Source organism: Trifolium pratense, linkage group LG3, assembly GCF_020283565.1.
Source record: "Trifolium pratense cultivar HEN17-A07 linkage group LG3, ARS_RC_1.1, whole genome shotgun sequence".
NCBI classification, from domain to species: Eukaryota; Viridiplantae; Streptophyta; class Magnoliopsida; order Fabales; family Fabaceae; genus Trifolium; species Trifolium pratense.
In genome coordinates, this window is record NC_060061.1 from 686,582 (window position 1) to 710,435 (window position 23,854).

The window sequence follows — 23,854 nt, forward strand, 5'->3', positions numbered from 1 at the left end:
CAGAACTTAGTGAATGCATCAACCGCCAACATAGAACCAGAACCATGTGCCAACAACCCCCGGAACAAGCAACATGCATAAAAGTTCTTTCGAACAAAACAATCCGAGAACGATCACAGGAACATAAAAGGATGAGAAGTCGGTACCGAAGTAGAGGCAGTCATGACCCTTGAGACTTGCAGATCTCAACAGACCTGAAACATCAAAGAATTGAAAAGCACATGAACACCAACACAGCCAGTTTCACAAGAACGACGCGTTTGAACCCATATCATGGGATGAGTCCAACACATTAGTAATGAAACAACCCTTCCGGGTTAATATGACCAGACCCTTTCGGGTTAACAATACCCGATCGGAGGGATTTGAAACCACTTGATGACATAACTGACCCCCAAACTATATTAGGCGGTTGAGTGGGTCAGATACTGATGATAAAAAAACAAAAAAAAGAAGATAGAGAGAGAAAACAAAAATATAATATAGGCATGAGAGAAAGTTCTCACAAAATTGTCTAAAAAAATTGTTCAAATAATATTTCTTTTTATTTTATTCATATCGAGTACACAACTTACAGTAAGATAAAAATTTCTATAATTGTGTCCCATAAGTGTAACTCAAATTGTAGCTATCAAAGATATTATTGGAGGTCGGATTCGAATCCCGGATTCTACGTTTCTCCACATTTAATGTGTGAGTCTTAGTGTCTTACCATTAAACTATTTCACAAAAAAAATTCTACAATTGTAATCCAATTTTTTTTATAAGATTAAAATTATTGAAGAAAAAAAATTGAAAAAAAAAAAATTTAAGAAAAAGAAAATTGAAAAAAAAAAAAACTAAACCCCTAAACCCTCCACTACAATCCTCTTCGTTCTAAGCATGTGTTTGGTTCTGCGTTTTTTTTACTCAAACGCGAGTCTGGATGTCGAAACGCGATTTGAACAGATTCCTTGATGTTTGGGTGGTTGCAGAATCGATTCTCTAAAACGCAGTTTTAGTCCCAAACGCGAGTAACTTGTGTGTTTGGTTTGGCGGTGAATAAAATTGAGTTTGACAGAATTGAGTTAAAGAGAATTGATTTTGGTTAAAAGTGAGTTGAACATAATTGAATTATGTTTGGATGCATTTAGTAAAAGTGATTCTCACCAATTTATATTGTTTGGATAGTTTAGATCAAAATTGCTTTTGGGGTGGCTAATTACTAAAATGGGTTTTTAATTTAACTAACAATCAACAACAATAAAAAAAACCACATTTAAAAAATTTATACAAATAATTGAAAAATAATAAACAGTAAATATTTAGAAACTATTTTCCGTCAAATTATATTATGAACTTACAATTTAATAAAATATATAATAGCAAATAATTCTCAATTCTCACATTCATTCAATAATATTAATTAATTTTTTGTGTACATATAATATAATATTAATTAATTTATAAGTGTTATTGTCAAGTATAAGTGTTACTTTTAATATAGGAGTAGTAAGTACAAAGTATCAAACGGTGTGATGCCAAAATAAAAAGAATTGAGATGACGTTTACATAATTAATTAAGAAACAAATATTGTACTGTATCGTCATACAAATTGAGATCTGAGAGAGACCATTCACCGACTCGCCGTCAAAAACAAATTCTACCACTGGAAGTGGGCAGCAATTTCTCACTGTAGAACCCTCCACTCTGTGTTCTTTTCCTTTTCTTCAACTGTTTGGAACAACAGCGTTGGTTACCATGACAAACATAAAGGGTAATAAGGGTAGATAACTTTGGGAAACAAAACATGAAATTCAGAATCGCTTCACGCAAACGCAGAAGCTCCGAATCCTAGCTTCGGATCAACGTGCGTTTAAGGATACAATCGATTTACATTGACTGCAAGCCAAACATACAAAAGTTCAGTCAAACCACGTTTGATAGTCTCAAATGCACGTCAGGAGTGTTAAAACTCCAATCCAAACAAGCACTAGAAGCTACAAATCGGAGCTTAGAAATAAGAATATCCTGGTTGGTGAAGCGAGAGATCAATAATGAAGAGGACTTGGTTGGTGAATTGTGCTACGTTTGTCTAGGGTTGAGCTTGTTGAACTGAAGAATGCCTTCAAGATATTATTCATCAAACGCTTATTCAGGTAATTAAGTGATTTTTGTCGGTGTTTGATTTTGATTTTGAATTTTACTTTGTTTCTCTTCTGTCAGGTTTTGTTAATCTTAATTGAAATTTGCTGATTTTGAAATTAGTGAATTTTTTGAAATTAGAAATAAAGTTCAATGGGGCTAGTGTATCTATTTGGATCCTCGGCATCCAATTGCTCTGCTGCTGCAAATTAATTTAGCCATTAGATTAATCTATAGGTGGTGATACAATGAGATTGAAGTAATAAAATAAGTTTTGAAGTTCTTGGGTTGCCATACTATAGCTGTTAACAGCAGCAACATTCAATATCAATATCAAGTTAAAAATAAATCCTTTTGAAACAGAAAACCCACAATTAGTATGTTGCTTTGTCCCAAATGTTAACAAAATGAAGCCCTAAATCTAAAAAAATAAAATTGGAGGCATCAACTTAATTAAACTTGTCGTTGCAACAGAGTCGCCATCGCCGACCCATGGTCGCTGCAAAAGTTGGTCATGGCCCTGGTAATCCATTGCACTTTTCTGTCATTTTTGCTTATTTTTTCTATGATTTAATGTACAAGAAGAGGTAGATACAAAAGTGGAAAGAGGGATTGATGGGGAATTGGGGATGAGGATAATGTTTAGGTTTTAATGTTAAAGAGTGAGATTGATCGTGTTGAAATAGTGTGTTTGCTGGAAGCTTTTGTTTTGAGTAATTAGAATTTCATCGATGCCAATGCAGCTGAGATTTTTAATTTACAATAAAATGAAAAAATTGCCAACCTTTGGATTGATCTCATGGCTCATAATTTTATAGCAGACACTGCTGCAGAGCAGGCAGCTGCTGCTAATGTAGGATGCTTATAATGGAATTAGTGGATTTGAAGTTAGCTAATTCACTTCACATTCATTTTGTTTACTTCTTATAATGGAATAATGGAATTGCTATTGTTTTCTATTAACTAGTGTTTCCCATTAATATTAATTTTGTTTTCTGCAGGCTAAACCAATTTTTAATCTTAATTGGTGTTGATTTTCAATAATCATCCACCAACTGGAATGGAATTTTCAGAAGAATGGAAATCTCTATTTCCAATAGGTGCATCCACTGTATCCCCTCTTCTTCTCTCTAACCCTGATTCGCTTGGTCCACTATTCTTTAACCCTAACCCTAATTCACAAACCCATCTTGTTTCTTCCACCATTCCCTCTCTTCAACTCCCGCATCATCTCTTAACCGAACGTTACCTTTTAACATCTGACCCTTCCATTCTCCCATCCACTGCTTCCACTATTGCCCCTCTCTTTGATTCTACAGATCAACTAATTGACTACAATGTTTCTCACTTTCTTTACAACCGAATTCAACTCCTTAAGTGCCCGGATAGTCCCAACGTTGTTGTTATCTTCCCAACCGGTGTCAATGACCAGAATATTGGTTTTTTTATGTTACGTGTTAAGGACTCCGTGTTGGATACTCGACTTGATGTCAAAGGCAATGTTTTTCGGGCTTCTACGGGTTCTGAGAGCCGTATATTGAAGATGTCAGTGAATCCGGTTACTGATTCTGAACTTGGAGGAGGTTCTGATTCTTCACCTGTTATTGGATATTTGTTGGCATCTTCACGGTATTCTGTTTGTTGGTTTACTGTGAATCACAATTTGAGTTTGGACAGTCCTAGTATGTCTTATTTGGGAATAAGTAAAGTGTTTAAGGAAGCTGTTGTGCATGCTTGTTGGAGTCCTCATATATTGGAAGAGAGTGTGGTTTTGTTAGAAAGTGGTCAGTTGTTTTTGTTTGATTTGGAGTCTCAAGGTTCAAGCAAGACTTTCAAGGGGACTAGGTTGAGAGTACCACAGAATGAATCGGCCTGGTTTAAAAACAAGGGTTGGCTTAGTTGTGAATTTAGTTGGCAGCCGAGGAGTTTGATTGTTGCACGTTATGATGCCATCTTTTTAGTTGATTTTAGTTCAAAAGAATGCAACGTGACTAGCCTAATGAAGATTGAGACATTGCGGATGTTTGCTCCTGATGAAAACGAGCGGTTTCTTGCCTTGTCAAGGGCTGGTCCCGATTACTTTTACTTCACTGTGGCTTCCACAAGTCTTTTAGTTCTATGTGATGTAAGGAAGCCTTTGATGCCAATATTGCAATGGAGGCACGGCATTGATGAACCGTGCTACATGACTGTATTAAGCTTGTCTATGCTGAGATCCAACTCAAAGGTAGATACTTTTAAGTTGGCTTCTGATATGGGATTTTGCATTATCCTGGGATCATTTTGGAATTCTGAGTTCAATATATTTTGCTATGGACCTAAATTTCCATTTCGAAAAGGTTCTAGTACTTCAAGGCTTTCAAAGATTAACACAACATTCTATGGTTGGGAGCTTCCATCTGAGATCAATTTATCTAGCCGTGAGTGTCATTGTGGAAGTTGTCTGTTTAGGGAAGAGTTGTCAAAGGATGCCCTTCCCGAGTGGATTGATTTGCAGCTAAAGAAAGAGATGGTTTTGGGATTTGGCATTTTAAACAATGACCTTGCTTCCTTGCTCTGTGAACCAGATGAGCATGGTGGTTTTACACTAGTAAGGGTAATGTCGTCAGGAAAGTTTGAATTGCAGAGATATCACGCCTCTTGGGCTATGTCTAGAAACTTGGAAGGTTGCCACGAAGCAGATTTATGTTTGGAGTCACACTTGTTGCGTCCCATGAGTGATAAGGAAAACAAATACAAATCTGCAGATTTTCATTGCATAAAATTGGATTACCTTTATGCCTATGCAAATGGTAATCTTGCTCAAGATCTAACTACAAAACTAGACGAGGTCTATTCGGATGATCAAGAGGAGGCGCCTTTTTGTTTAGAAGTTCATGAGTCATTGTGTAAGAAATTAAATGCTTGTGGATTGGGACATTCAAGATCATCTCCTGCAATTACTTCTATTTTTAAAGATGTCAAGTTACCAGCAAGCTTCCACGAGGTTGCCTTAAGAAAATTGTGGACCGACTTGCCTTTAGAGTTATTACAGTTAGCATTTTTGAGTTATTCTGAATGTCGTGAAGTCATTGGATACAACCAAAAAGGGGTACCTTTAGAATTTTTAGCTGTTCCAGACCTTCCTCAGTTGCCTCCGTTCTTTTTAAGGAAACCATCACCCCATAGCAACGATGACATTGTGGGTCCAGTTATTCCTTTTCCCGTTTTACTTGTGATTAATGAAGCTCGCTATGGGTACTCAGATTCGAGTAGTGACGAATTTTCAGTAGAAGGAGAACTTGGCCTCAAATACAAAGAAGTTATGCAGGTGGCTGGTGAGATTGCTGTTTCATCTCGTGGCCCTATGTGCCCTGATGATCATGTAGTCTCCCTTGATGATGATGAAGGGGAACCCTGGGCTGGTTCTTCGAAACCAAAATCTTTTTCGACATATCGCCCAATTGCTTTGAATTTCTCCGATACAGATAATATACAGGGAAAGTCTGTTTACACTGATACCGCTTATGATACATTTATTTTTCATGTTTCGGACAAGTCCTGTGAGCATACTGAATCTGTTGGAGAAGAGATGTTTGATGATCTTTGCCCAATTGAGTTGAGATTTGATGCTCCTGTGAAGAAGTTTGAAGGCCAGAGTTTAAAGGCATACGAATTATTGAAAGAGCAGACGTCTAAATGGCAACAAAGTTTTGATTTGTATAAGGAATTTTGTATTCAATCTGGATTTGAAAAGTAGATATCAGTTAAAATGTAAGTTAAAAAAAAAAATTAGCTGATAAAAATTATTACTATTACGTGCAGGCTCGCCCTTCAAGGGTCAGCTCCAAGGTGTTACTTTCTTTAATTGTGCCTATATTTATGTGAAAAAAGGTTCTGATCTGATTAGTCATAAGGCAAGACTGTGATTGTCACTTTTTTTTCCTTGATAATGATTAATGACTATGATTGACTCTGATGAAATGAAAGATATCTATATATTCATTTTCAATTCCGAAAAGTAAGGAAAAAATATTTTTTATTTCTAGCATTGTGCAATTTTCTGTATAATGCCGAGCCAAGTATTTTTAGTATGTCTTTTTTACTGTTTAATTTAATAATAGTGATAAAACCTATTTGTAGAAGGTTCCTCCTCAATGAGAAAAAAAAAAAATCAAGATGTTTAGTCATTAACTGTCACGTTTGTTTGCTGCAATTTAGTGCTTGTTTGGTATCACGGTTGCAAAACTAGTACTTTGTAGTTTCAACAAAATCACAATGACACCAAAAATGCACTTAAACTTGTCATGAGGGTTGATTAGGGCTCTCTCTTCGTGAGGGAAATTCATACATGGCTGGGTAGGACTGATCAGGGCTCTCTTTCCCAGTTCACATAGTTTAACTTTCACAGTATAAAAGGTAATTTGACATTCACCTTCCCAACAGATTTTCAGAGTTCTGCAATTTATGCTGTTTTGGATTCTCCTGTTTTTTCATAATAGCCCAGTTATAGAATTCCCCATACACCTTCATCAACAATTGTTACATTAGCATCTTGGCTGAGAAGCTCAAACCATAATGAAGAAAAGTTTCCCTTAACTCGAATTACTTTGATCCTCCATGTCTATGGTGGAATTGGATCCAATTCAAACCCGGAGTTTGGTTTTCAAGAGCCATATGATTCAAATGTGTATTTTACGGTTACCTTTAAGCTGCTTTCGGATGTATATGATTCCGGATATGGTGGTATCCATGTTCTGCAGGAGCTACTGTTGTGTTAGATTTTATTGTAGAAATCATTTTTTTATTTAATCTGTGACAGAGTAGATGAAAGCATTACAGCTTATAGAGAATACCTTGGAAAGTTACTCCCGGTGGAAAGAGTAGATTTAATTTGTTTCATATTCTCATTCTTCGCTCTCATCTCTTCTCTCTGCTTCAGGTTCTCATTTCTTCATTCTTATTCTTCGTTCTCTTTTCTATCCGCTTCATGTATTTAAATTGTGTTTATTTTGTTGTAATCTGTGAACTTTGCTTTCTCACTGTGATTTTTGCTTCATGTATTTAAATCTGTTCTACTAAACGGAGGGATCTTTGAATTTTTCTTGCTCACAATGAATTTTGCTTGTCACTGCATGTGGTAATCTGTGAATTTTGCTGTCTCACTGAATTCTACTTGCTCACTCTGATTTTTTCCTGTTCCTACATGTGCTCGATCTTTGATTTTGCTTGCTCACTCTGATTTTTGTTTGTTCCTGTATGTTTTGTTTCTTTGAGTTTTGCTTTCTCATGTAAATTGCAACACTCGATTCGTAACTTTCGCAACTTTTGACTCTCCTCTCCTTGGTGGATCTTTTGCTTGACTATTTACCTGATTAATCAATATATGCATGGAGTTGTTATTGTGGTATTGAGTGATCTTAATTAATTGTTAACAAACCTTTTAAGCAAATTTGAATTAAGGCACTAATGAAGGCTGTGTATTATGTAGGCTGTAAACTAATAGTTAACAAACCTTTTAAGCAAATTTGAATCAAGGCACAAATGAAGGTTGTGTATTTATGTAGGCTTTAAACTAATAGTTAACAATATAACTAAATTCTTCTTCTTATAGACACAATTTTTTTTTTATTTTTAAAACTTGGTATTATAGACACAAAATTTGCTTCCAAATCAAATTAGTTTTGCTGTTTTCCTCTGTGCTAACTATGGCAGATAGAGACTGAGCCTTTAACTCATCCAATTGAGTTGATCTTCTAAACTCAGTGGCTCCAATAATAACTTCATTATTAGCTTTGTTAATATTGGAGTATGATTTGACTGTTAAATTGTATTCAACTCATGATGTGTATATGAGCTAGCTTTAGTTTTTATAACATGAGAGCCATTTTGCTTACTTCATCTGGTTGTAAGATCATGCATTTGAAATCATAGATGTGCAACCTGTTGAAACCCATCAAAGATCACGTTTTAGCAAAGGAATTTAGATAATAAAGATTTCATGTGTAATAGCTTTCATTGTTGTGATAGCGTTTTTACACACACACAACACATATATCTCTTGTCTTTATTGGATGTGAAATGTAATATGTGGTTCAATACTGAAATAATGATTTAGAATCTGTTACATTGTGGTTTTGTTGGTGTATGGGTTAGAATTTTTTTATTTTTTTTTTGCAATGAGGGTTAGAATATGTTTTGTTATGGTAATTATGCACTTTGGTATACTATGTTGGTTCTTTTGCAAAATCTTCAATTGAATTTTGTATACTATCATTGTTATACTACAACAAATTACTAATATGAAGAGTTTAAGTATATAAAGTCAAATGAGTAAGGCATGTTAGTAAATTGCTTAAAAAAAATCATCATCAAAATTCATGAGTAACTACAAGTATTATAGTAATATAAAGTTTGTTCTGAGACAAGTACATTCTCACTGTATCGTATGCAGAGTAGGCATAGCCAAGTGAACTTAAAACTCAAGGGAAAAGAGACTGGAATTGGAGGGGTCATTGGCATCAGATTGTTACAGCAAGTGAAGGGTGGTGGAAAGCTAAGATTAAGGTAATTTTATATCTAAGTTTTATTTTCGAACCTTTATTTTATACTACTTTGAAGATTAATTTTTTCTATGATCTTCTTTGCATGACCTGTTGAATTTTTTGAACTAATTAGATGAGCTTCTTTTGTTCTAGTTAAAAATCTTCTTACTTGTTAATACAGATACTAGTTTATTTACTATTAGAAAATCTCTCTTGGACATCTTTACTACTCTCTGCCCATCTTATGAGCTTCTGTTTATGTTTAAGCATCTAAACTAGGGAATAATGTCTAATCATATAGGTAAGCGAGATTTCTGTATAATCGGCCATTTGGCTTCTAAAGATCATATGAAATTTTATGAAGTGTATAATTAGGTCCGAGAGTTAGAGGAAAAAAGTGTTCTATTATATCCAGTCTAACCTTTGAAGCACAATTGAAAGGTCATTTAGGTGTTGCAAAGCTAAGTGTAGACAACATGCCTTAATATTCATTGAAAACTTACCTTACATGGAAATCTTGCAGCTTACCTTGTGCAAAAACATATAGATGACAGTACTTCATGGAGCTTTGATGTTAGCTATGTGAATACGGCTGTATGGTCTATATATGGCTATGCGATAGTTTTTCCATTGTCATACTACTTTTCCTTCAGTATATGGGTTCAAATGCTAACCTTATAAGGTTTTGGTGCATGTGTGTGTGTGTGTGGGGGGGGGGGGGGGGTTATTCCCTTACCATTTTCATATTGTCTGCCGTAAGTTTCTGCTTCCTGTGTATGGCATGTTGTGTTATCGTTGTATGCAAATTGTATATATTACATTATGTAGACTTACCTTTTCACAAGCACGTATTGGCTTGCTAGTTTTGATTTATTTATGCATTGCTTTTCATATTGTTTTTATCTAATACTTGCTTCTCATGAAATTCAGTTTCTAATCCTTACCGGTGTTGTTTCAGCTAGCTTTGTTGCTTTGAACATATGATCCTTTATAGGAAACGATATTTCAGTGTCCATAATTGCAGCATTTTTCTTGCAAATAGCTTTGGAAGTGTTCATCAAAGATCAGTTCTTCGAATAATTAATTTAAAGCGTTGCAGTAGTACCAAATAAAACCCGAGCCACCATCATCGCCACCTCACTTCACTGGCTAACTGTCTGCAGCAAAATTGGGTTGTGATTTTTTTTGTTAGATGGATGCAAGAAGCGCTAACAAAGTAATGTGAAAGATTGTGCTCCCGCCATATCAGCCTGGTCTTAATTTGGCCAAAACCTCGTGAAAGATCAATATTAGGGAAGGTGAAGAAGTACAAAGATTGATGCAATATTTGAGCTCTCAACAATTTTGCAGATATCAGACCTTGCATTTTACTGCTTTTCTGTAAGTGAAGATGTGATGTCACCCCACTTGCTACCATGATATCTCTATGTCACTCGCGATAATGTGATGGGATATCCAGTCTGCTAAGGAAGGAGAGATGTATTCTTTGTATCAGTATCTTCTAACAATTACTTGGTAATTAGTAATATTCAGTCAGAAATCTTATTTATTCAAAATATATACAAAGTGCTTATATATAAGAGGTGTTAGCAGGAGCTTATTTGGTATCGCGGTTGCAAAAGCTAGTACTTTGTAGTTTCACAACATCTCGATGACACTTAAATTTGTCAAGAGGGTTAATCAGGTCTGTCTCTTCTAGAGGGAAATTCAGACATGGCTGAGAAGGGCTGTTTAGCTTTCGCAGTATCATAGGCAATTTGATAAGAACAAGAGTAGCTTGACTTAATGACTTTCCTTCAAAATGAAAAAAAAAGAAAGAAGAGTAACTTGACATCATGTCAAATTCCTTTTTAAGTTTTGTATCTCCATGACAACTACATTCCAAATTGATTTTATTCTTTGAATAATCATTAGTACTATTATGGGTGCGATAGAGTTTGAACCTAAGATTCTCAACTTATTTATATAAAAGGAGAAATTTTTAGCCACCAAACCTTGATAAAAAAAGTAAACTAGTGTATAATAATCTTAAGTTAATGCAAAATGTTTATAAAATATTTTGACCTTAAATAATGTTCATCATGAGAGTATGAGTAAGTAAAAATAATTTTTGTGAATATAGTTCAGTTGATATCGGCAACAACAAAGATTCGAATTTTGAATATACTCATTCACTTTAAAAAGATTAAATTTTAATTACTAAACTAGACTTTTTGACACAAAATGTTTTTTAGAATTGAGGAGACAGAAAATTTTGAATTTCTAAATTCCAATACGTTACATTATTTTTTATTTCAAGAGGGAGATGCCAATATATTTATTTTAATTCTAGTGGCATCTATGACAGTTGTACTCAGGAAATTTTGATGAAGACTTGAATCTCCATAATCAATTTCATTATTACTTTGATTAAAATTAAATTTTTGTTGAATAACAAAAAGAAAGGTCTTTTTCCTCTTCATCTGCCGCCGCCACTCCCCACAATTCAATCAGATTGTAGAAAAGCTGCTCATTTCTGAAGGGTGTGATTCTCCAACCACCACGTTTTCAGCAATGTGAGTTGCTTCTAATCACTGTGCATGCCCTCTAATTGCTTAATGCTTCACATCTGCATCACTAATTTTGCCATTTTTTTTTATATTAAACAAAAAATTTGTTTTTAATCTTCTAATATCGGCCCTTTGTATCCGGTCAAATAATATACACCAAATGCATTACTTTTTCGATAAACCTAAAAATAATTTTTTACTTATAATAATAATAGTGTTTATAATAATAATAGTGTCTGAAGAGAGTACATTGGAATAAAATAAATAGAACAAAACTATTGTACCAAAAAACAAATAGAGCAGATGGAGCAAAGCTGAGATTTTGTGGCTTTTTTAAGGCAGCATTTTTCTAAAAATAAAAGTGGTTTTTTTTTTTTCTTTCCTTTTTTCAAGTAGTCCAATAAATTGACATTACAATACTGGGATAATCGAAAGAAAAATACTACACATATAAATCAAAATTCATTAACTTTATAGGCAATAAACACTATTTTACCTTTTTTTTTTTTTTATGCAACACTATTTTACCCTAAACAAATATTCGCTACGATTATTTTTATAAATAAACAATTAACTTTTTAGATTCATTTGATAAAAGTCGATGCCAACTCAGCTATCATGTTTTGGTAACCATGTAGATATAAAAGTGATATCACAATAGTTCACAGCTGGAGTGAGTATCTTTCTTTCTCTACCAAACTCTGCTGCACACTTTGACAGACAAAAATGGAGAACAACGCCGACTCTTGTAGAGATTTCGTCAAAGATGTTAAGCGCATAATCATCAAGGTTCTCTCTCTTCTTCCTTTTCATTCTAACATCATTCAATTCATTCTTTTCTATTATGTTAATGTTCTGTCTTGTTTGACTCACAATGAATGCTTCAAAAACCAAACCAAATGGTGATGTAAAAATGACTAAGGTTGTTGTTTTGATTCATTTTTAAGGTTGGAACTGCTGTTGTTACTCGTCAAGATGGTAGATTAGCTGTTGGAAAATTAGGGGCACTTTGTGAGCAGGTCAAAATTGCATTTTTATTTTTATATATATATATATAAGAGAATAATAAAAATGAGATTTTGAATTTGGAATTTATGACCCTTTTGAAAATAAATAAATGGCAGATTAAGGAGCTGAACATTCTAGGTTATGAAGTTATTTTGGTTTCATCAGGTGCTGTTGGCCTTGGTCGCCAAAGGCTTCGATATAGGAAATTGATTCACAGTAGGTAAGGACTAAGGTGTAATGTAACTTACATTTTTTTTTTTTTGTTTTGTTCATTGCTTTCACTATATATATGTACACGGGTTTAATTGATATGCACCGACAATGTAAAGATTTTTTACACTGTCAATAAATCATAACCGTTGGTTTTCACACTGATGGTGCATGAAAATTAATCTCTATATAAATAGCCTTTGAAGTGATAGGGGTATACGAGACTTTTTTTTTAAAGTATTTTGAGGTAGTTGGATTGAAATTATAATTTACTTGGGAATTTTACAGTTTTGCTGACCTTCAGAAGCCACAAGTTGAACTTGATGGAAAAGCTTGTGCTGCTGTTGGACAAAGCAGTCTTATGGCTACTTATGATGATTTGTTTAGTCAGGTTAATATTGTTAATTTAATTAATTAATTGATGTAACATCTTATGATTTGCTGTATTTTCCATTAGTACCTTGTCTTGGATAGTTGACATTAATGTGTTAACTCTTTCTCTATCTGTCTTTTAGCTTGATGTGACGTCTGCTCAGCTTCTTGTTACTGACAATGATTTTAGAGACAAAGATTTTAGAAAGCAACTTTCTGAAACTGTGAAGTCGCTTCTAGCATTAAAAGTTATTCCAATATTCAATGAGAACGATGCAGTCAGTACTAGGAAAGCTCCATACGAGGTTTGTTTCTGATTCGTTAACAAAGTAAAATTTAATCTTGGAGCTGATAACTTCAAGGTATACTCCTTTGTGAAAGAAAAAAAAGTCGCAGTAAGTTTAATTGTACTCTATTCTGCTGATATTATCTAGGCTTAAATACTTAAAGTGTCGCCGACTCATTTTTTGCAGGACTCTTCTGGCATATTTTGGGATAATGACAGTTTATCGGCTTTGTTGGCCTTGGAATTAAAAGCAGATCTTCTTATTTTGTTGAGTGATGTAGATGGTCTTTATAATGGCCCTCCAAGTGATCCACATTCAAAGCTTATTCACACATACATTAAGGAAAAGCATCAAAATGAAATTACTTTTGGAGACAAGTCTAGAGTTGGAAGAGGTGGAATGACTGCCAAAGTAAAAGCTTCTGTTCATGCAGCTGATGCTGGCATTCCTGTTATCATTACCAGGTGCGTTGCTGTTTTATTTTACATTTCTCAAAAGCACCATTTTTGAAAGCATATTTGTCTGTTACGGGATTATAAAAAAGGTGACTGCGTTTAAGAAAAGCATAAGCTATTTTGGGTTTGTCAATAGTAACGAAACTCATTTTATTTAGAAAATCATCTACCAAAAATTATTTGAAGCTGTTTTTAGAAAATAAAATTCCTTCAGATTTTCATTTTTTTTAAATGGGATTTGCATATGATATTTCCCCTGTTCCACGTTGATACATTAGTCAGAAGTTGTAATGCCAACAACACTATGAAATTCATTATGTATGTTACATACTCCATCTGATTCTCGTATTTGCAAGTTGGTTTTGCTTGCTTGTGCAACATTTTATTTTTCTCCTTTCAGTGGTAATGCAGCTGAAAATCTCACTAAAATCCTCCAAGGGCAACGTATTGGTACCCTCTTCCATAAAGATGCGCATAAATGGGTCCCATTAAAAGAGGTTGATGTACGCGAGATGGCAGTTGCAGCTAGGGACTGTTCCAGACGGCTTCAGGTCTCTTTTATATTTTAGCACTTGAAAAAAGTCTGTCGAATCCTGGATATTACGAGCTTCCGGTACACCAATCCTTCCTCAACAATCTAATCTTCTATTCTTACATTACAGGCCGTATCTTCAGAAGAAAGGAAACAGATTTTGCTAAATATAGCCGATGCCTTAGAATCACGTCAGAAAGAGATTAAGATTGAAAATGAAGCTGATGTTGCTGCTGCACAAGAAGCAGGATATGAAAAATCCTTAGTTGCTAGGCTGGTTTTAAAGAATGAGAAGGCAAGACAGTTCACGTAATGAAGAATTTTGTTTTTAAATTTCAACCAACTGCATATAATTGTTAACATACTGCATTATTTCTCGTGATAAACTACGATAACCGACAGATTGCAGGCCTTGCCAACAACATACGAATTATTGCAAACATGGAAGATCCGATCGGTCAAGTGTTAAAACGAACTGAGGTAATGAGAAGTTTGTCTTGGCTTTTATAAATACAATTTGCATGTTAGTTATCAGTTTGCAAACATTTGTTTTCTTTTTCCGTCAAAAAAAAAAGAAAAGAAAAACGACAGCGCAGATGAGGCCACTATATAATTGAATCAACTTACTAATTATACTTATTACAGGTTCTAGTTTTACACCATACTAATAATTACAAAGGAAATTACTTGTGTTATTTTGCATTTTTTTTTAGTTTAATTGTTACCAAGTCATAAAATCATACTTTGAACAATTTTTTTTTTGACACCCTTGATTGTAAACTTTGTACTGGATAATGATGGTTATTGATCTGTGATATTTCTAACACAGCTTCCTTTATTTTTAGCTTGCAGAGGGGCTAATTTTGGAGAAAACATCATCTCCTTTGGGAGTTCTTTTAATTGTTTTCGAGTCTCGCCCTGATGCACTAGTACAGGTAAATCAAACATTTTCATTTCTTTACTTTTTTTTTAATCTTCTTTTAAGGCCGGGCTGAAAAACCATGTTGAGATTAACTTGATTTGACTTCTATGCTGTGATCTGCATTCTCATTCTAACCTAGTATCTTCATATGATCTGAACAGATAGCTTCCTTGGCAATTCGAAGTGGGAATGGACTTCTGTTGAAAGGAGGCAAGGAGGCTAAGCGATCAAATGCAATTTTGCACAAGGTTTGGTTTCAACGATAATTTGATAACTATTTTCTTTTATATTGTATTTGGTTTGACAGTTTCATTAGTAAGCATATTTTTGGGTAATTTACCATATCTAAAATTTCAGGTGATCACCGAAGCTATACCAGATACTGTTGGTTCAAAACTTATTGGACTTGTGACAACAAGAGCAGAAATACCTGAACTACTTAAGGTCAAATACAACCGTACAAATTAATTTCTGGTTTATAAGGTTGCCTACTTTGAAGATTGGCACATTTACCTAAGCTGTAATCTGCATTCTGTTTTGTTTTCAGCTGGATGATGTAATTGATCTGGTGATTCCAAGAGGCAGCAACAAACTTGTTTCCGATATCAAGAGTTCCACGAAAATCCCTGTTCTTGGTCATGCTGGTAAGACCTTTCTGCGTAATATGTAGTCATTGCTTGATATGGTATTGTAAATCTTTTTTATTTTTTTTATAAATAATATAATAGCGATTATTATATATAATGCTATTTTATTGCAAAAATCAGATGGAATTTGTCACGTCTATGTTGATAAATCTGCTAATTTGGAGATGGCAAGACAGATTGTACTTGATGCAAAAACAGATTATCCAGCAGGCTGTAATGCCATGGTAATTTAATGTATTGGATCATACTGCAACATTTGTTACTTTTCACTGCCATGCATAATATATGTTATTTTGAATTTCAACTCTTAGGAAACACTTCTTGTTCATAAGGATTTGGTAGAGAAAGGCTGGCTCAATAGTATTACTGTCGACTTGCGGTCAGAAGGTATGAATTTTGGCAAACTGTTCTATAATTAGAGAATTTTTTTGAACAAGTCTATAATTAGAGAATTATCAGCCGACATCTTTGTGTGATTGAAGAATGGTTTCTTTCATGAAGTCAAATGAGCTATTACACTGATTATAAAGTTTAACTTGTAAGGTTTTTGAAAATGATTAGATGATTTAAAATTTATGTAGGTGTTACATTATATGGAGGACAGAAAGCAAGTTCTCTGTTAAATATTCCACTTGCTCGTTCATTACATCACGAATACTGTTCGTTGGCTTGCACTGTTGAAATCGTGGATGATGTTTATGCAGCTATTGATCATATAAATCTTTATGGAAGGCATGTCACTCATATTTCTTGATAGAAATTTGTCGAAGCATATTTTCCTTTCATTCACCATTTCTGATATTGTCGCGATTTCCCCTTTGTGGCAGTGCTCATACTGATTCCATTGTCACAGAAGATCATGAAGTGGCTGATGTATTTCTTCGGCAAGTCGACAGGTATCGTTTGAAAAAAAATATATATTATCAAACCGTAAACACAACAAAACATTTTTTTTAAGCAATTAACCTTTTTTAGAGATTACAGCTCATTGTAAAGTGGCATTTATATGTGAATAATGTTTGTTATATTGGTAGTGCTGCTGTTTTTCACAATGCTAGTACAAGATTCAGCGATGGTGCACGATTTGGACTAGGCGCGGAGGTATGAAATTAAAAAATATTTGCTTTTTTATTATATATTAGTAGCTTGTGGTAAAGTTGTTAATTTATTTGTAACTCTATTATGGGCTTTAATAGGTTGGAATAAGTACAAGCAGGATTCATGCTCGGGGTCCGGTAGGAGTTGATGGATTGTTAACAACCAGATGGTATGAACTGATGAGTGATGATATTTCGAATACTGTAGAAACATTAAAATGAATCAATATTTTAGTTTCTTATACAACTAGAAATCTGTTTATATGCGCTATGCTATGTTTGGATAAACTTTGGACAAACAGCTTCAATTAAAATTTTACATTATAAGCTAGTTACATAATAAAAGATAAAATAAAGTCAAATTATTTTTCATATAAGTTGTCAACCATTTTCATAAGCTATCCTGCAGAGTTTAAGGAAATAAGCTAAAAACAACTTATAGACATGTCATAAGTTGTTTCCATAGGTTCTCTTAAATAGTCTCTCACAAGTGCTTATGTCAATAGATAACTTCAAATAACTCGATCCATAGGCCCGTGATCAATTTGAACTAATAATTAATAACTAATCACCTCAATATGCGTTACAGAAGATTGATGTGAAATAAATTTAACATTTATGACAATGACCATTGACCAACAACTATTAGGCTTATGAAAAAGATTATAATTGATACATGAACTATTCATTTGTCTATGCAGGATTCTCAAAGGAAATGGACAAGTAGTAGATGGTGATAAAGCAATTAGCTACACTCACAGAGACCTAACTACTACTTGATTTGTAATTTTTGCTAGTGAAAATCCACATGAAGGGAGGGTAGGCAGAGAAGGTCCCTCTGTTGTAATTTATTTTCGTTAGACTTTTTCTTCTGTGTTGGGAGAGGTTTAAATTGTACAATATTCAATTGAGAGAAGTGATGATAATTTGTGTTTGTTGCTGCTTTTGTATTCATTGTGTTTGTACAATAAAATTGGTGGTCGTTGTGTAGGAATTGTTTTTCAAGTTATTGCAGTTTTTACTGTTATGCAAATAAAAAGCTTTACCTTTAAGCTCCAAATAGAAGGGGAAAAAATGCTTCACCTATTCTATTGATTACCAATGCAATTGATTATCCTATGAAAGATTTAGAGAACTTGAAGTCTCATGGTTGATAATATATATAACTTTAAAAAAAAAATTAACTATGACTAAGCCAATACATTTTATAGTTTCCCTATACACGCTCAAACCTGTTAGCTCAAGCTTCAATCATCTTAATTAACTATCGAGTTATTAAACAAATTGGTTTAGAGAGATATGATAACACTAATTTGATAAAACAATTCTTTGGAGAAATAATGTAGTATCACATTATTTTCATTAGTGATAAATTTGTTTAGAGAGTGTGGCAATATTGAAATTGTTGAAGTAGCTGGTTAGAGGTTTGTTCCATTTTATAAGTCTAAATCTGTAAGCTATTTAATATTTGGGACTTGTTTTCATTTAGTTTCTGTTCAATTTCCCTACTTAATCTAAACCCAAAGCCACTTTAAGAATTGTAGATAATTTGGTTTTTGTTACGAGAAATGGAAGGGAAAAAAAATGGGCAGGAATGAAGAACAATGAAGTTATTTGTCAAAAAGTTCTTTCTACTTCAGCTCATTTTTGCCAATTTTACCAGATTGATTTTCAATTTGTTATAAATGATAGAAAATGGAACTTAGATAACCCACTTAACACATACTTGGAGTTGCGGTTACATTGGTAAGAGAAACTCCTCCCACCCACATTTTCCAATTTTTAATAGATATATCTGTATGATACTTTGAAACCACAAATCCATCATGATAAGGAAATTTAGCTGTCAAAGAATCCCAATTTTGTGACCCTCAAACAATCATAGAAATTTATGTACATAAACACCAAAAGTTACACCACTTTGAAACAAAAGAGCAAATTTATGCCCTTTACATAGACACTGACCTTTCAAATTTATAAATTATGCATCACTTACTATAAACGAAACTGACTTGTACAATGTGCGGGGAAGGAGGATTGTGAACAATAATAATAATAATAATAATAAAAGGAAATCCAACGAAAGGAATACACATTTCATTTCAGACTCAAGAACTTAGTACCTCCAAAACGCATCACATGCAAAGAATTTGGAAGGCAGTAACTTCACATGACTATCTCTGGATTCAGAATGCTTGTTTTGATCTCCTTATGGGGCAAAACCACACCACCATTGCTGTAAACTTCATCACATACATGGACATCTTCTCCAAGGATAGTCATATTCTCCACACGAGCCCATTGCCCAACAGTTGAATGCCACCCAATGATGCTGTTGGATATGCAAGCATGCTTCTTAATCCGAACTCCTCGCATCACAGTGCAGCTTGAAAGCCTGACACCTGACTCAATTATACAGCCAGGACCAATTGCAACATCAGGTCCAATGAGACATCCCTCACCAATTTTGGCTGTTTCATGCACAATCACATTCCCCAAAATGTGAGGGCCACTGGCCAACTTGGAAGAAGTCTTCTTCCTCAGTGAGTTCAGGTAGAGTCTCAGGCCTGTGATATAGTCCCTTGGTTGTCCAATGTCCATCCAGAACCCCGGTAGGACCATTGCATATAGCTTTTTCGCTGCTGCAATCTTTGGAAACACCTCTTTCTCGATAGAAGTGGGTCTCAGTTCAATATGATCCAAAACTGAGGGGTTCAATAGGTAGATCCCAGCATTGATTTTGTTACCAACAAACAACTTTGGTTTCTCTACAAATTTCTCAACCTTTCCGGTGGTCTCTTCCATCACAACTACACCATATTTTGATGGCTCATCAACCTACACAAGTAGATGATTTTTTTTTTATTGAATGCTATAATTTGCAATATAGAATTTTCTTTTTTTCAATTCCATTAATTACCTTTGTCACCATTATGGAAGCCTCTCCTCCATGGGATTTGTGGAATTTTATCATTTCTTTAAGTGGATACTCACTGATAACATCACTGTTGAGAACAAAAAAAGGCTCGCCAGAGCCATCTATCAACTTATCTCTGGCAAGAGCCAAGGGACCAGCAGTTCCCAATGGTTCAGTTTCTTGAGAGCAAGTGATTTTGATGTTGAGCTTTTCCTCAAAATCTTTCAAAAAATTCAGCATCACCTGCAAGAGGAAGTGTTAACAAATTCAAAATAAAGAACTTCGTTTACATAAATCTGTCTGAAAATGACTGTGTACTGTTAGGTAAAGAGAGGCACAATCCATACCTCTGGTTGGTAATTGATAGCCAGCACCACTTCAGTAACTCCAATGTCCTTAAGAGCCTCTATCTGCAAAACAAATTAAAGGGAAAAACACATGACATGATGGTTTATTAAGCCGTACTAAGACAAATATACATAACGACACAAATAATATTTAAGTTGTGCACCCGCATGTACTAATAGGATAGCGGTAGGATGATGAACAGGACACAATATAACAAAAGGAAAAGAGACCACTAATATTAAATGAAATTTAAAATACCTTCTCAAGCAAGCAAGAACAATTTTCCCCACTTTTTGAGGAAGATGATACAATAAACAAACATGAAAAGAACACACTATATTAACCTAAAACACGATAATGGAGGAAGTAGATATTGAAAGCAAACTAAATCAATTGTTTCAGAAAATCTAAACTTTGACATGCTAAAATGGAAAACTAAATCTATTATTTCTCCGATTCAAGCAACAAAAAGAAACTGCCTTTCCTAGTATCTAGAGAATAGAATAGTGTCTCACGGCAAAAAAAAAAAGCCAGAATTTTGCCTGGTTGGATATGAAAAAATGTGTTGGATCAATTATTCAAGAGTCAATAATCATGCTAACTCATTCCGCTAAAATATTTTGCAATTATTTTTTTGGCTATGCAGTGATTCTGAAAAACTCTGACTGATCCATGATATGAGGGAGAAAATATAACATAGACGTTATCGCTAATTTACTCAGGTAGCATAGCAGTTGTAAGACTTCAAGAAAAGAGGCATCAAAAGCCTTACCTGATGCAGAATCATAGGCTTGTTAGCAAAATCAACAAGAGGCTTGGGAACACTGAGTGTCAATGGCCTCAACCTTGTTCCAAACCCTCCAACAAGAATCAATGCCTTCATTGTGTTGTATCCTTTGCTTTTCCAGTAAAATTATAAATTTCGAAGCAGGCCTAGAAAGTCTAAGAGATAAGACAAAATGAGATACGAGAAAACATTCTACGCTGTCCTATAAATATGCAAGAGAGGAGACAAATAACTTGCAAGAAACTCTTCAGTTACATTTGTATAAATAAAACAACTGGAAAAGATTTGCACCTGAGCTAACAACTGTACCGAGGAGTGACACGGATGCAGCTACAGATGGTAACTGAAATCAGCAAGCAAAAAAAAGTCTATGAATAAAGCTTAAGATACACGGCCCTAAATACCTAATTTTTATCCAAAAGAAGCAAGCAAAATGACCGTATTGTGTGTCATTACAAGAATCACAGATCTTGGAACGAAATTAATAGCTAATCAAAAGGTTTAGCTGTATATGAAAACAAAGACAAAATCCAGCTATGAAATGGGACTAGCTTTTAATGAGAATGACAAAAACGGTTTAATCCTGCAGAAGATTGATCCATTATTGGTATTATATTTAAACAAGGATCACGGTACGTGGCAAACATTAATGCTTAACTTTGGAAAATATTTTCTTTTCTTTTCAAAAAGCTAGTTTATCTAGAAAAAAGATTTTATTTTTTTTTCTCCAAAGTAAGCTAATCCAACCCTGCACTCAGCTTCTGCTTGTATTTCAAGTATGAGACTGTTTCCTTCTTCCAACGTGAGAAGATTTCCTACATAGCTTTCATAATAAAATAATATCCACTTAAGAACAAAAACTAGGTTTGGATACTATCACAATGGAAAGAAATTTGTAGTATTTCACTAATTCCAAACAGCCACCCTTTGCCACGTTGCTTAACTATATCAACAAGTTTTGCAATAAAACAAAAGATTGAGTCAGGTTAGGTCACATATTCACATGTACCATAATTAAGGTAGAGCAAGTAGAATTGCGTCTACTAACATCGCCATGGAAAAGGGACTTTTTTACATTATTTTCAGGAATAAATGTATCAAAAAGATAATTTCATTGGAAAATATACAAGGGGGAGAGTTAATTATCTAGCTGAAGGTTTCTTTGTCTCTAACCCACATACCCCAATCACATATTTGTGAAACAAATCTTCAGGTTGGGAGTAGCGGTTATTATGTTTTTTTTTTTACAAACGCGGTTATTATGTTAAGCACTCTCCATTTGATATTAAAATCCCTAATAGTGTAGGTAAAGTTTTCCATGTTACATTCCACTTCCACTGTGATCAAACTCAACCCCATTAGGTTATAGCTGAATCTAAAGGATCTCCTAGTCCTAGATCAATTGGTCCCATCCTAAAAGCCTACCTTCTACATTTCAACATTGCATCATAAATTTCATTACTTAGCGCGTTTGGATTGACTTATTTTTGAGCTTATGTAAAACAACTCGTGTAAATAAATAACCTTTATGTATTAATATAAGCTTATCAAGGTAGTTTATGAAAAAACAGCTTATCAAGATACCATTTTCGTTAGTGAAAACTTATGAATAAACATAAAAGCTTATTTCTTTGCATAAGCTATTTCTCATAGGCTAAAAAATAAGCCAAACCAAACAGGCCCTTAAATCCTATTTTAAATAATTTTCACCACATATGCATACACAAAATCTTGAATTGAAAGCAAAACCACAAATAAAACAAAATTAAAGAAAAGATAACCCGATCAAAAACAAAAAGAAACATATAAAAGCAAAATGAAACAACAACACAAGCACCAGATCTAATCACAAGCCACAATTTCGTTGAAACAATTTCACAAACACCTTGTGAACATATTCATTGAGAATGAAAAATAAACGGTAATTACAATGTAGATTAATTAGATTAACCTAGAGAACAGGAAATTAAAAAAGAAACGGAAAAGAAACCTGAAAATGGGAGGTTGACGAATGAGAAACCCTGGAAAGTGGAACGAGTCAAGAAACGAGTCAGAGTGTATCGAATAATGAAGAATCCGACGCAACGGTATAGTGAATGAGTTGTTACGATGGCATTGGTCACCGTTCGTCATCTTCCTTATATATACGCGCCAACAAAACATAATATAACCATAAATAACTTCGAACACTTTTTTTTATTTATTATTATTATTATTATTATTATTATTATTATTATTATTATTATTATTAGGGTTTTTCTAAGGTTTGCAACATTGCACAGGATAAGAAAGAGTAGTTAATGCCTTATTTTCCTATTTTTCTCCTAATTAATTTATTAAGTAGCACTAATGTCTATTTGTTTTTCTTTTCTTTATCTCTCTTCAGTCACTCCCTCTCTCTAATCTCACGCTATCTTCTTTCTCTCAAGAACACATTGATATGTTCATCATGAATAGTAAACAAAAAAAACAAACCACAAAATCACCCAAATCAACCTCAAATTCCTTCTAAACACTTATTTACCGTTTTTAAACACAAATCAAACTTCAAACAAGGAAATTTAAACAAACAAATCAAAACCAAAAAAAAAAAAAATTGTTCTATTACCTCTTGTTTCTTTTTAAATGTCTGTCCTTTTGTTCTTCTGTTTGTTCTCTTTTGTTTACTGTTTTGTTTTTATTGTGTTTCTCAATCAAATTTGAGAGAAAGATGAGAAGAGAGAAAGAAAAAAAAAAAAAAAATACTAACTGCTACTTAATAGTTTTAGGAGAAAAATAAGGGAGAAAGAAAATATAAAGCATTAATTACTCCTTTCTTATCCCGTGTAATGTTGGACAGATTAGAAAAATCCTTATATTTAAATATATAATTTGATTAATTAATATTTATTTAATTTGATTTTCCTTTTTAATTCCGTAAAGTAACACATTATTACTATTGATGCCTTGTTTGGTGGAATAGCGTCGGTGGTTTCGGCTTTTGCGTTATTGCCCAACTTTTAGTTTCAGGGTGGTGGCTACTTCATTTATCGACTTTTCATTTTAATCAAACCAATTTTTTCCCTTTGATTATT

At 33.8% G+C, this 23,854-nt stretch overlaps 3 protein-coding genes across 9 annotated transcripts; 2 read left to right on the forward strand and 1 right to left on the reverse strand.

Annotated features, from left to right (window-relative positions):
• The first annotated feature begins 1,482 nt into the window (after nt 1-1,482).
• On the forward strand, nt 1,483-5,972 carry LOC123918203. Its single transcript, XM_045970182.1, has 2 exons — nt 1,483-2,139; nt 3,127-5,972. The coding sequence occupies exon 2, from the start codon at nt 3,186-3,188 to the stop codon at nt 5,862-5,864; it is 2,679 nt and encodes an 892-aa protein (XP_045826138.1). The 5' UTR covers nt 1,483-2,139; nt 3,127-3,185; the 3' UTR covers nt 5,865-5,972.
• A 4,909-nt stretch (nt 5,973-10,881) lies between these two features.
• On the forward strand, nt 10,882-17,722 carry LOC123918204 (delta-1-pyrroline-5-carboxylate synthase). The gene is made up of 21 exons (XM_045970183.1): nt 10,882-11,204; nt 11,837-11,987; nt 12,146-12,217; nt 12,323-12,426; nt 12,705-12,807; nt 12,932-13,093; nt 13,262-13,539; nt 13,931-14,081; nt 14,193-14,357; nt 14,465-14,542; nt 14,908-14,997; nt 15,146-15,232; nt 15,342-15,428; nt 15,532-15,628; nt 15,752-15,855; nt 15,943-16,018; nt 16,213-16,363; nt 16,459-16,527; nt 16,666-16,732; nt 16,828-16,898; nt 17,430-17,722. Exons 2-21 carry the CDS (start codon nt 11,925-11,927, stop codon nt 17,506-17,508), a joined length of 2,154 nt encoding a protein of 717 aa, XP_045826139.1. The 5' UTR covers nt 10,882-11,204; nt 11,837-11,924; the 3' UTR covers nt 17,509-17,722.
• Nucleotides 17,723-18,538: 816 nt separating this feature from the next.
• On the reverse strand, nt 18,539-23,617 carry LOC123918205 (mannose-1-phosphate guanylyltransferase 1-like). Of its 7 annotated transcripts, none has more exons than XM_045970188.1 (7): nt 23,389-23,541; nt 22,771-22,801; nt 21,072-21,123; nt 20,766-20,926; nt 19,993-20,055; nt 19,649-19,888; nt 18,539-19,566 (listed from the first exon to the last, which is right to left on the reverse strand). In XM_045970188.1, the coding sequence occupies exons 4-7, from the start codon at nt 20,874-20,876 to the stop codon at nt 18,895-18,897; spliced, it is 1,086 nt and encodes a 361-aa protein (XP_045826144.1). In that variant the 5' UTR covers nt 20,877-20,926; nt 21,072-21,123; nt 22,771-22,801; nt 23,389-23,541; the 3' UTR covers nt 18,539-18,894. The 7 variants fall into 7 exon arrangements, with proteins under 7 accessions (XP_045826144.1, XP_045826142.1, XP_045826146.1 ...); XM_045970186.1 differs by having other exon boundaries at nt 20,766-20,935; XM_045970190.1 differs by lacking the exon at nt 22,771-22,801 and having other exon boundaries at nt 20,766-20,935; nt 23,389-23,617.
• Nucleotides 23,618-23,854: the final 237 nt, after the last annotated feature.

Excerpts from the sequence above, each read along its gene's own strand:
- LOC123918203 (XM_045970182.1), top strand. The coding sequence starts at position 3,186 with ATGGAATTTTCAGAAGAATGGAAATCTCTATTTCCAATAGGTGCATCC.
- LOC123918204 (XM_045970183.1), top strand. The coding sequence starts at position 11,925 with ATGGAGAACAACGCCGACTCTTGTAGAGATTTCGTCAAAGATGTTAAG. Across the intron at positions 12,808-12,931 it reads ATGATGATTTGTTTAGTCAG|CTTGATGTGACGTCTGCTCA; the intron begins GTTAATATTGTT and ends TCTGTCTTTTAG. Across the intron at positions 14,543-14,907 it reads AAGTGTTAAAACGAACTGAG|CTTGCAGAGGGGCTAATTTT; the intron begins GTAATGAGAAGT and ends CTTTATTTTTAG.
- LOC123918205 (XM_045970190.1), bottom strand. The coding sequence starts at position 20,876 with ATGAAGGCATTGATTCTTGTTGGAGGGTTTGGAACAAGGTTGAGGCCA. Across the intron at positions 20,056-20,765 it reads AGCCTATGATTCTGCATCAG|ATAGAGGCTCTTAAGGACAT; the intron begins GTAAGGCTTTTG and ends TTTGTTTTGCAG. Across the intron at positions 19,567-19,648 it reads CTTCCATAATGGTGACAAAG|GTTGATGAGCCATCAAAATA; the intron begins GTAATTAATGGA and ends CTACTTGTGTAG.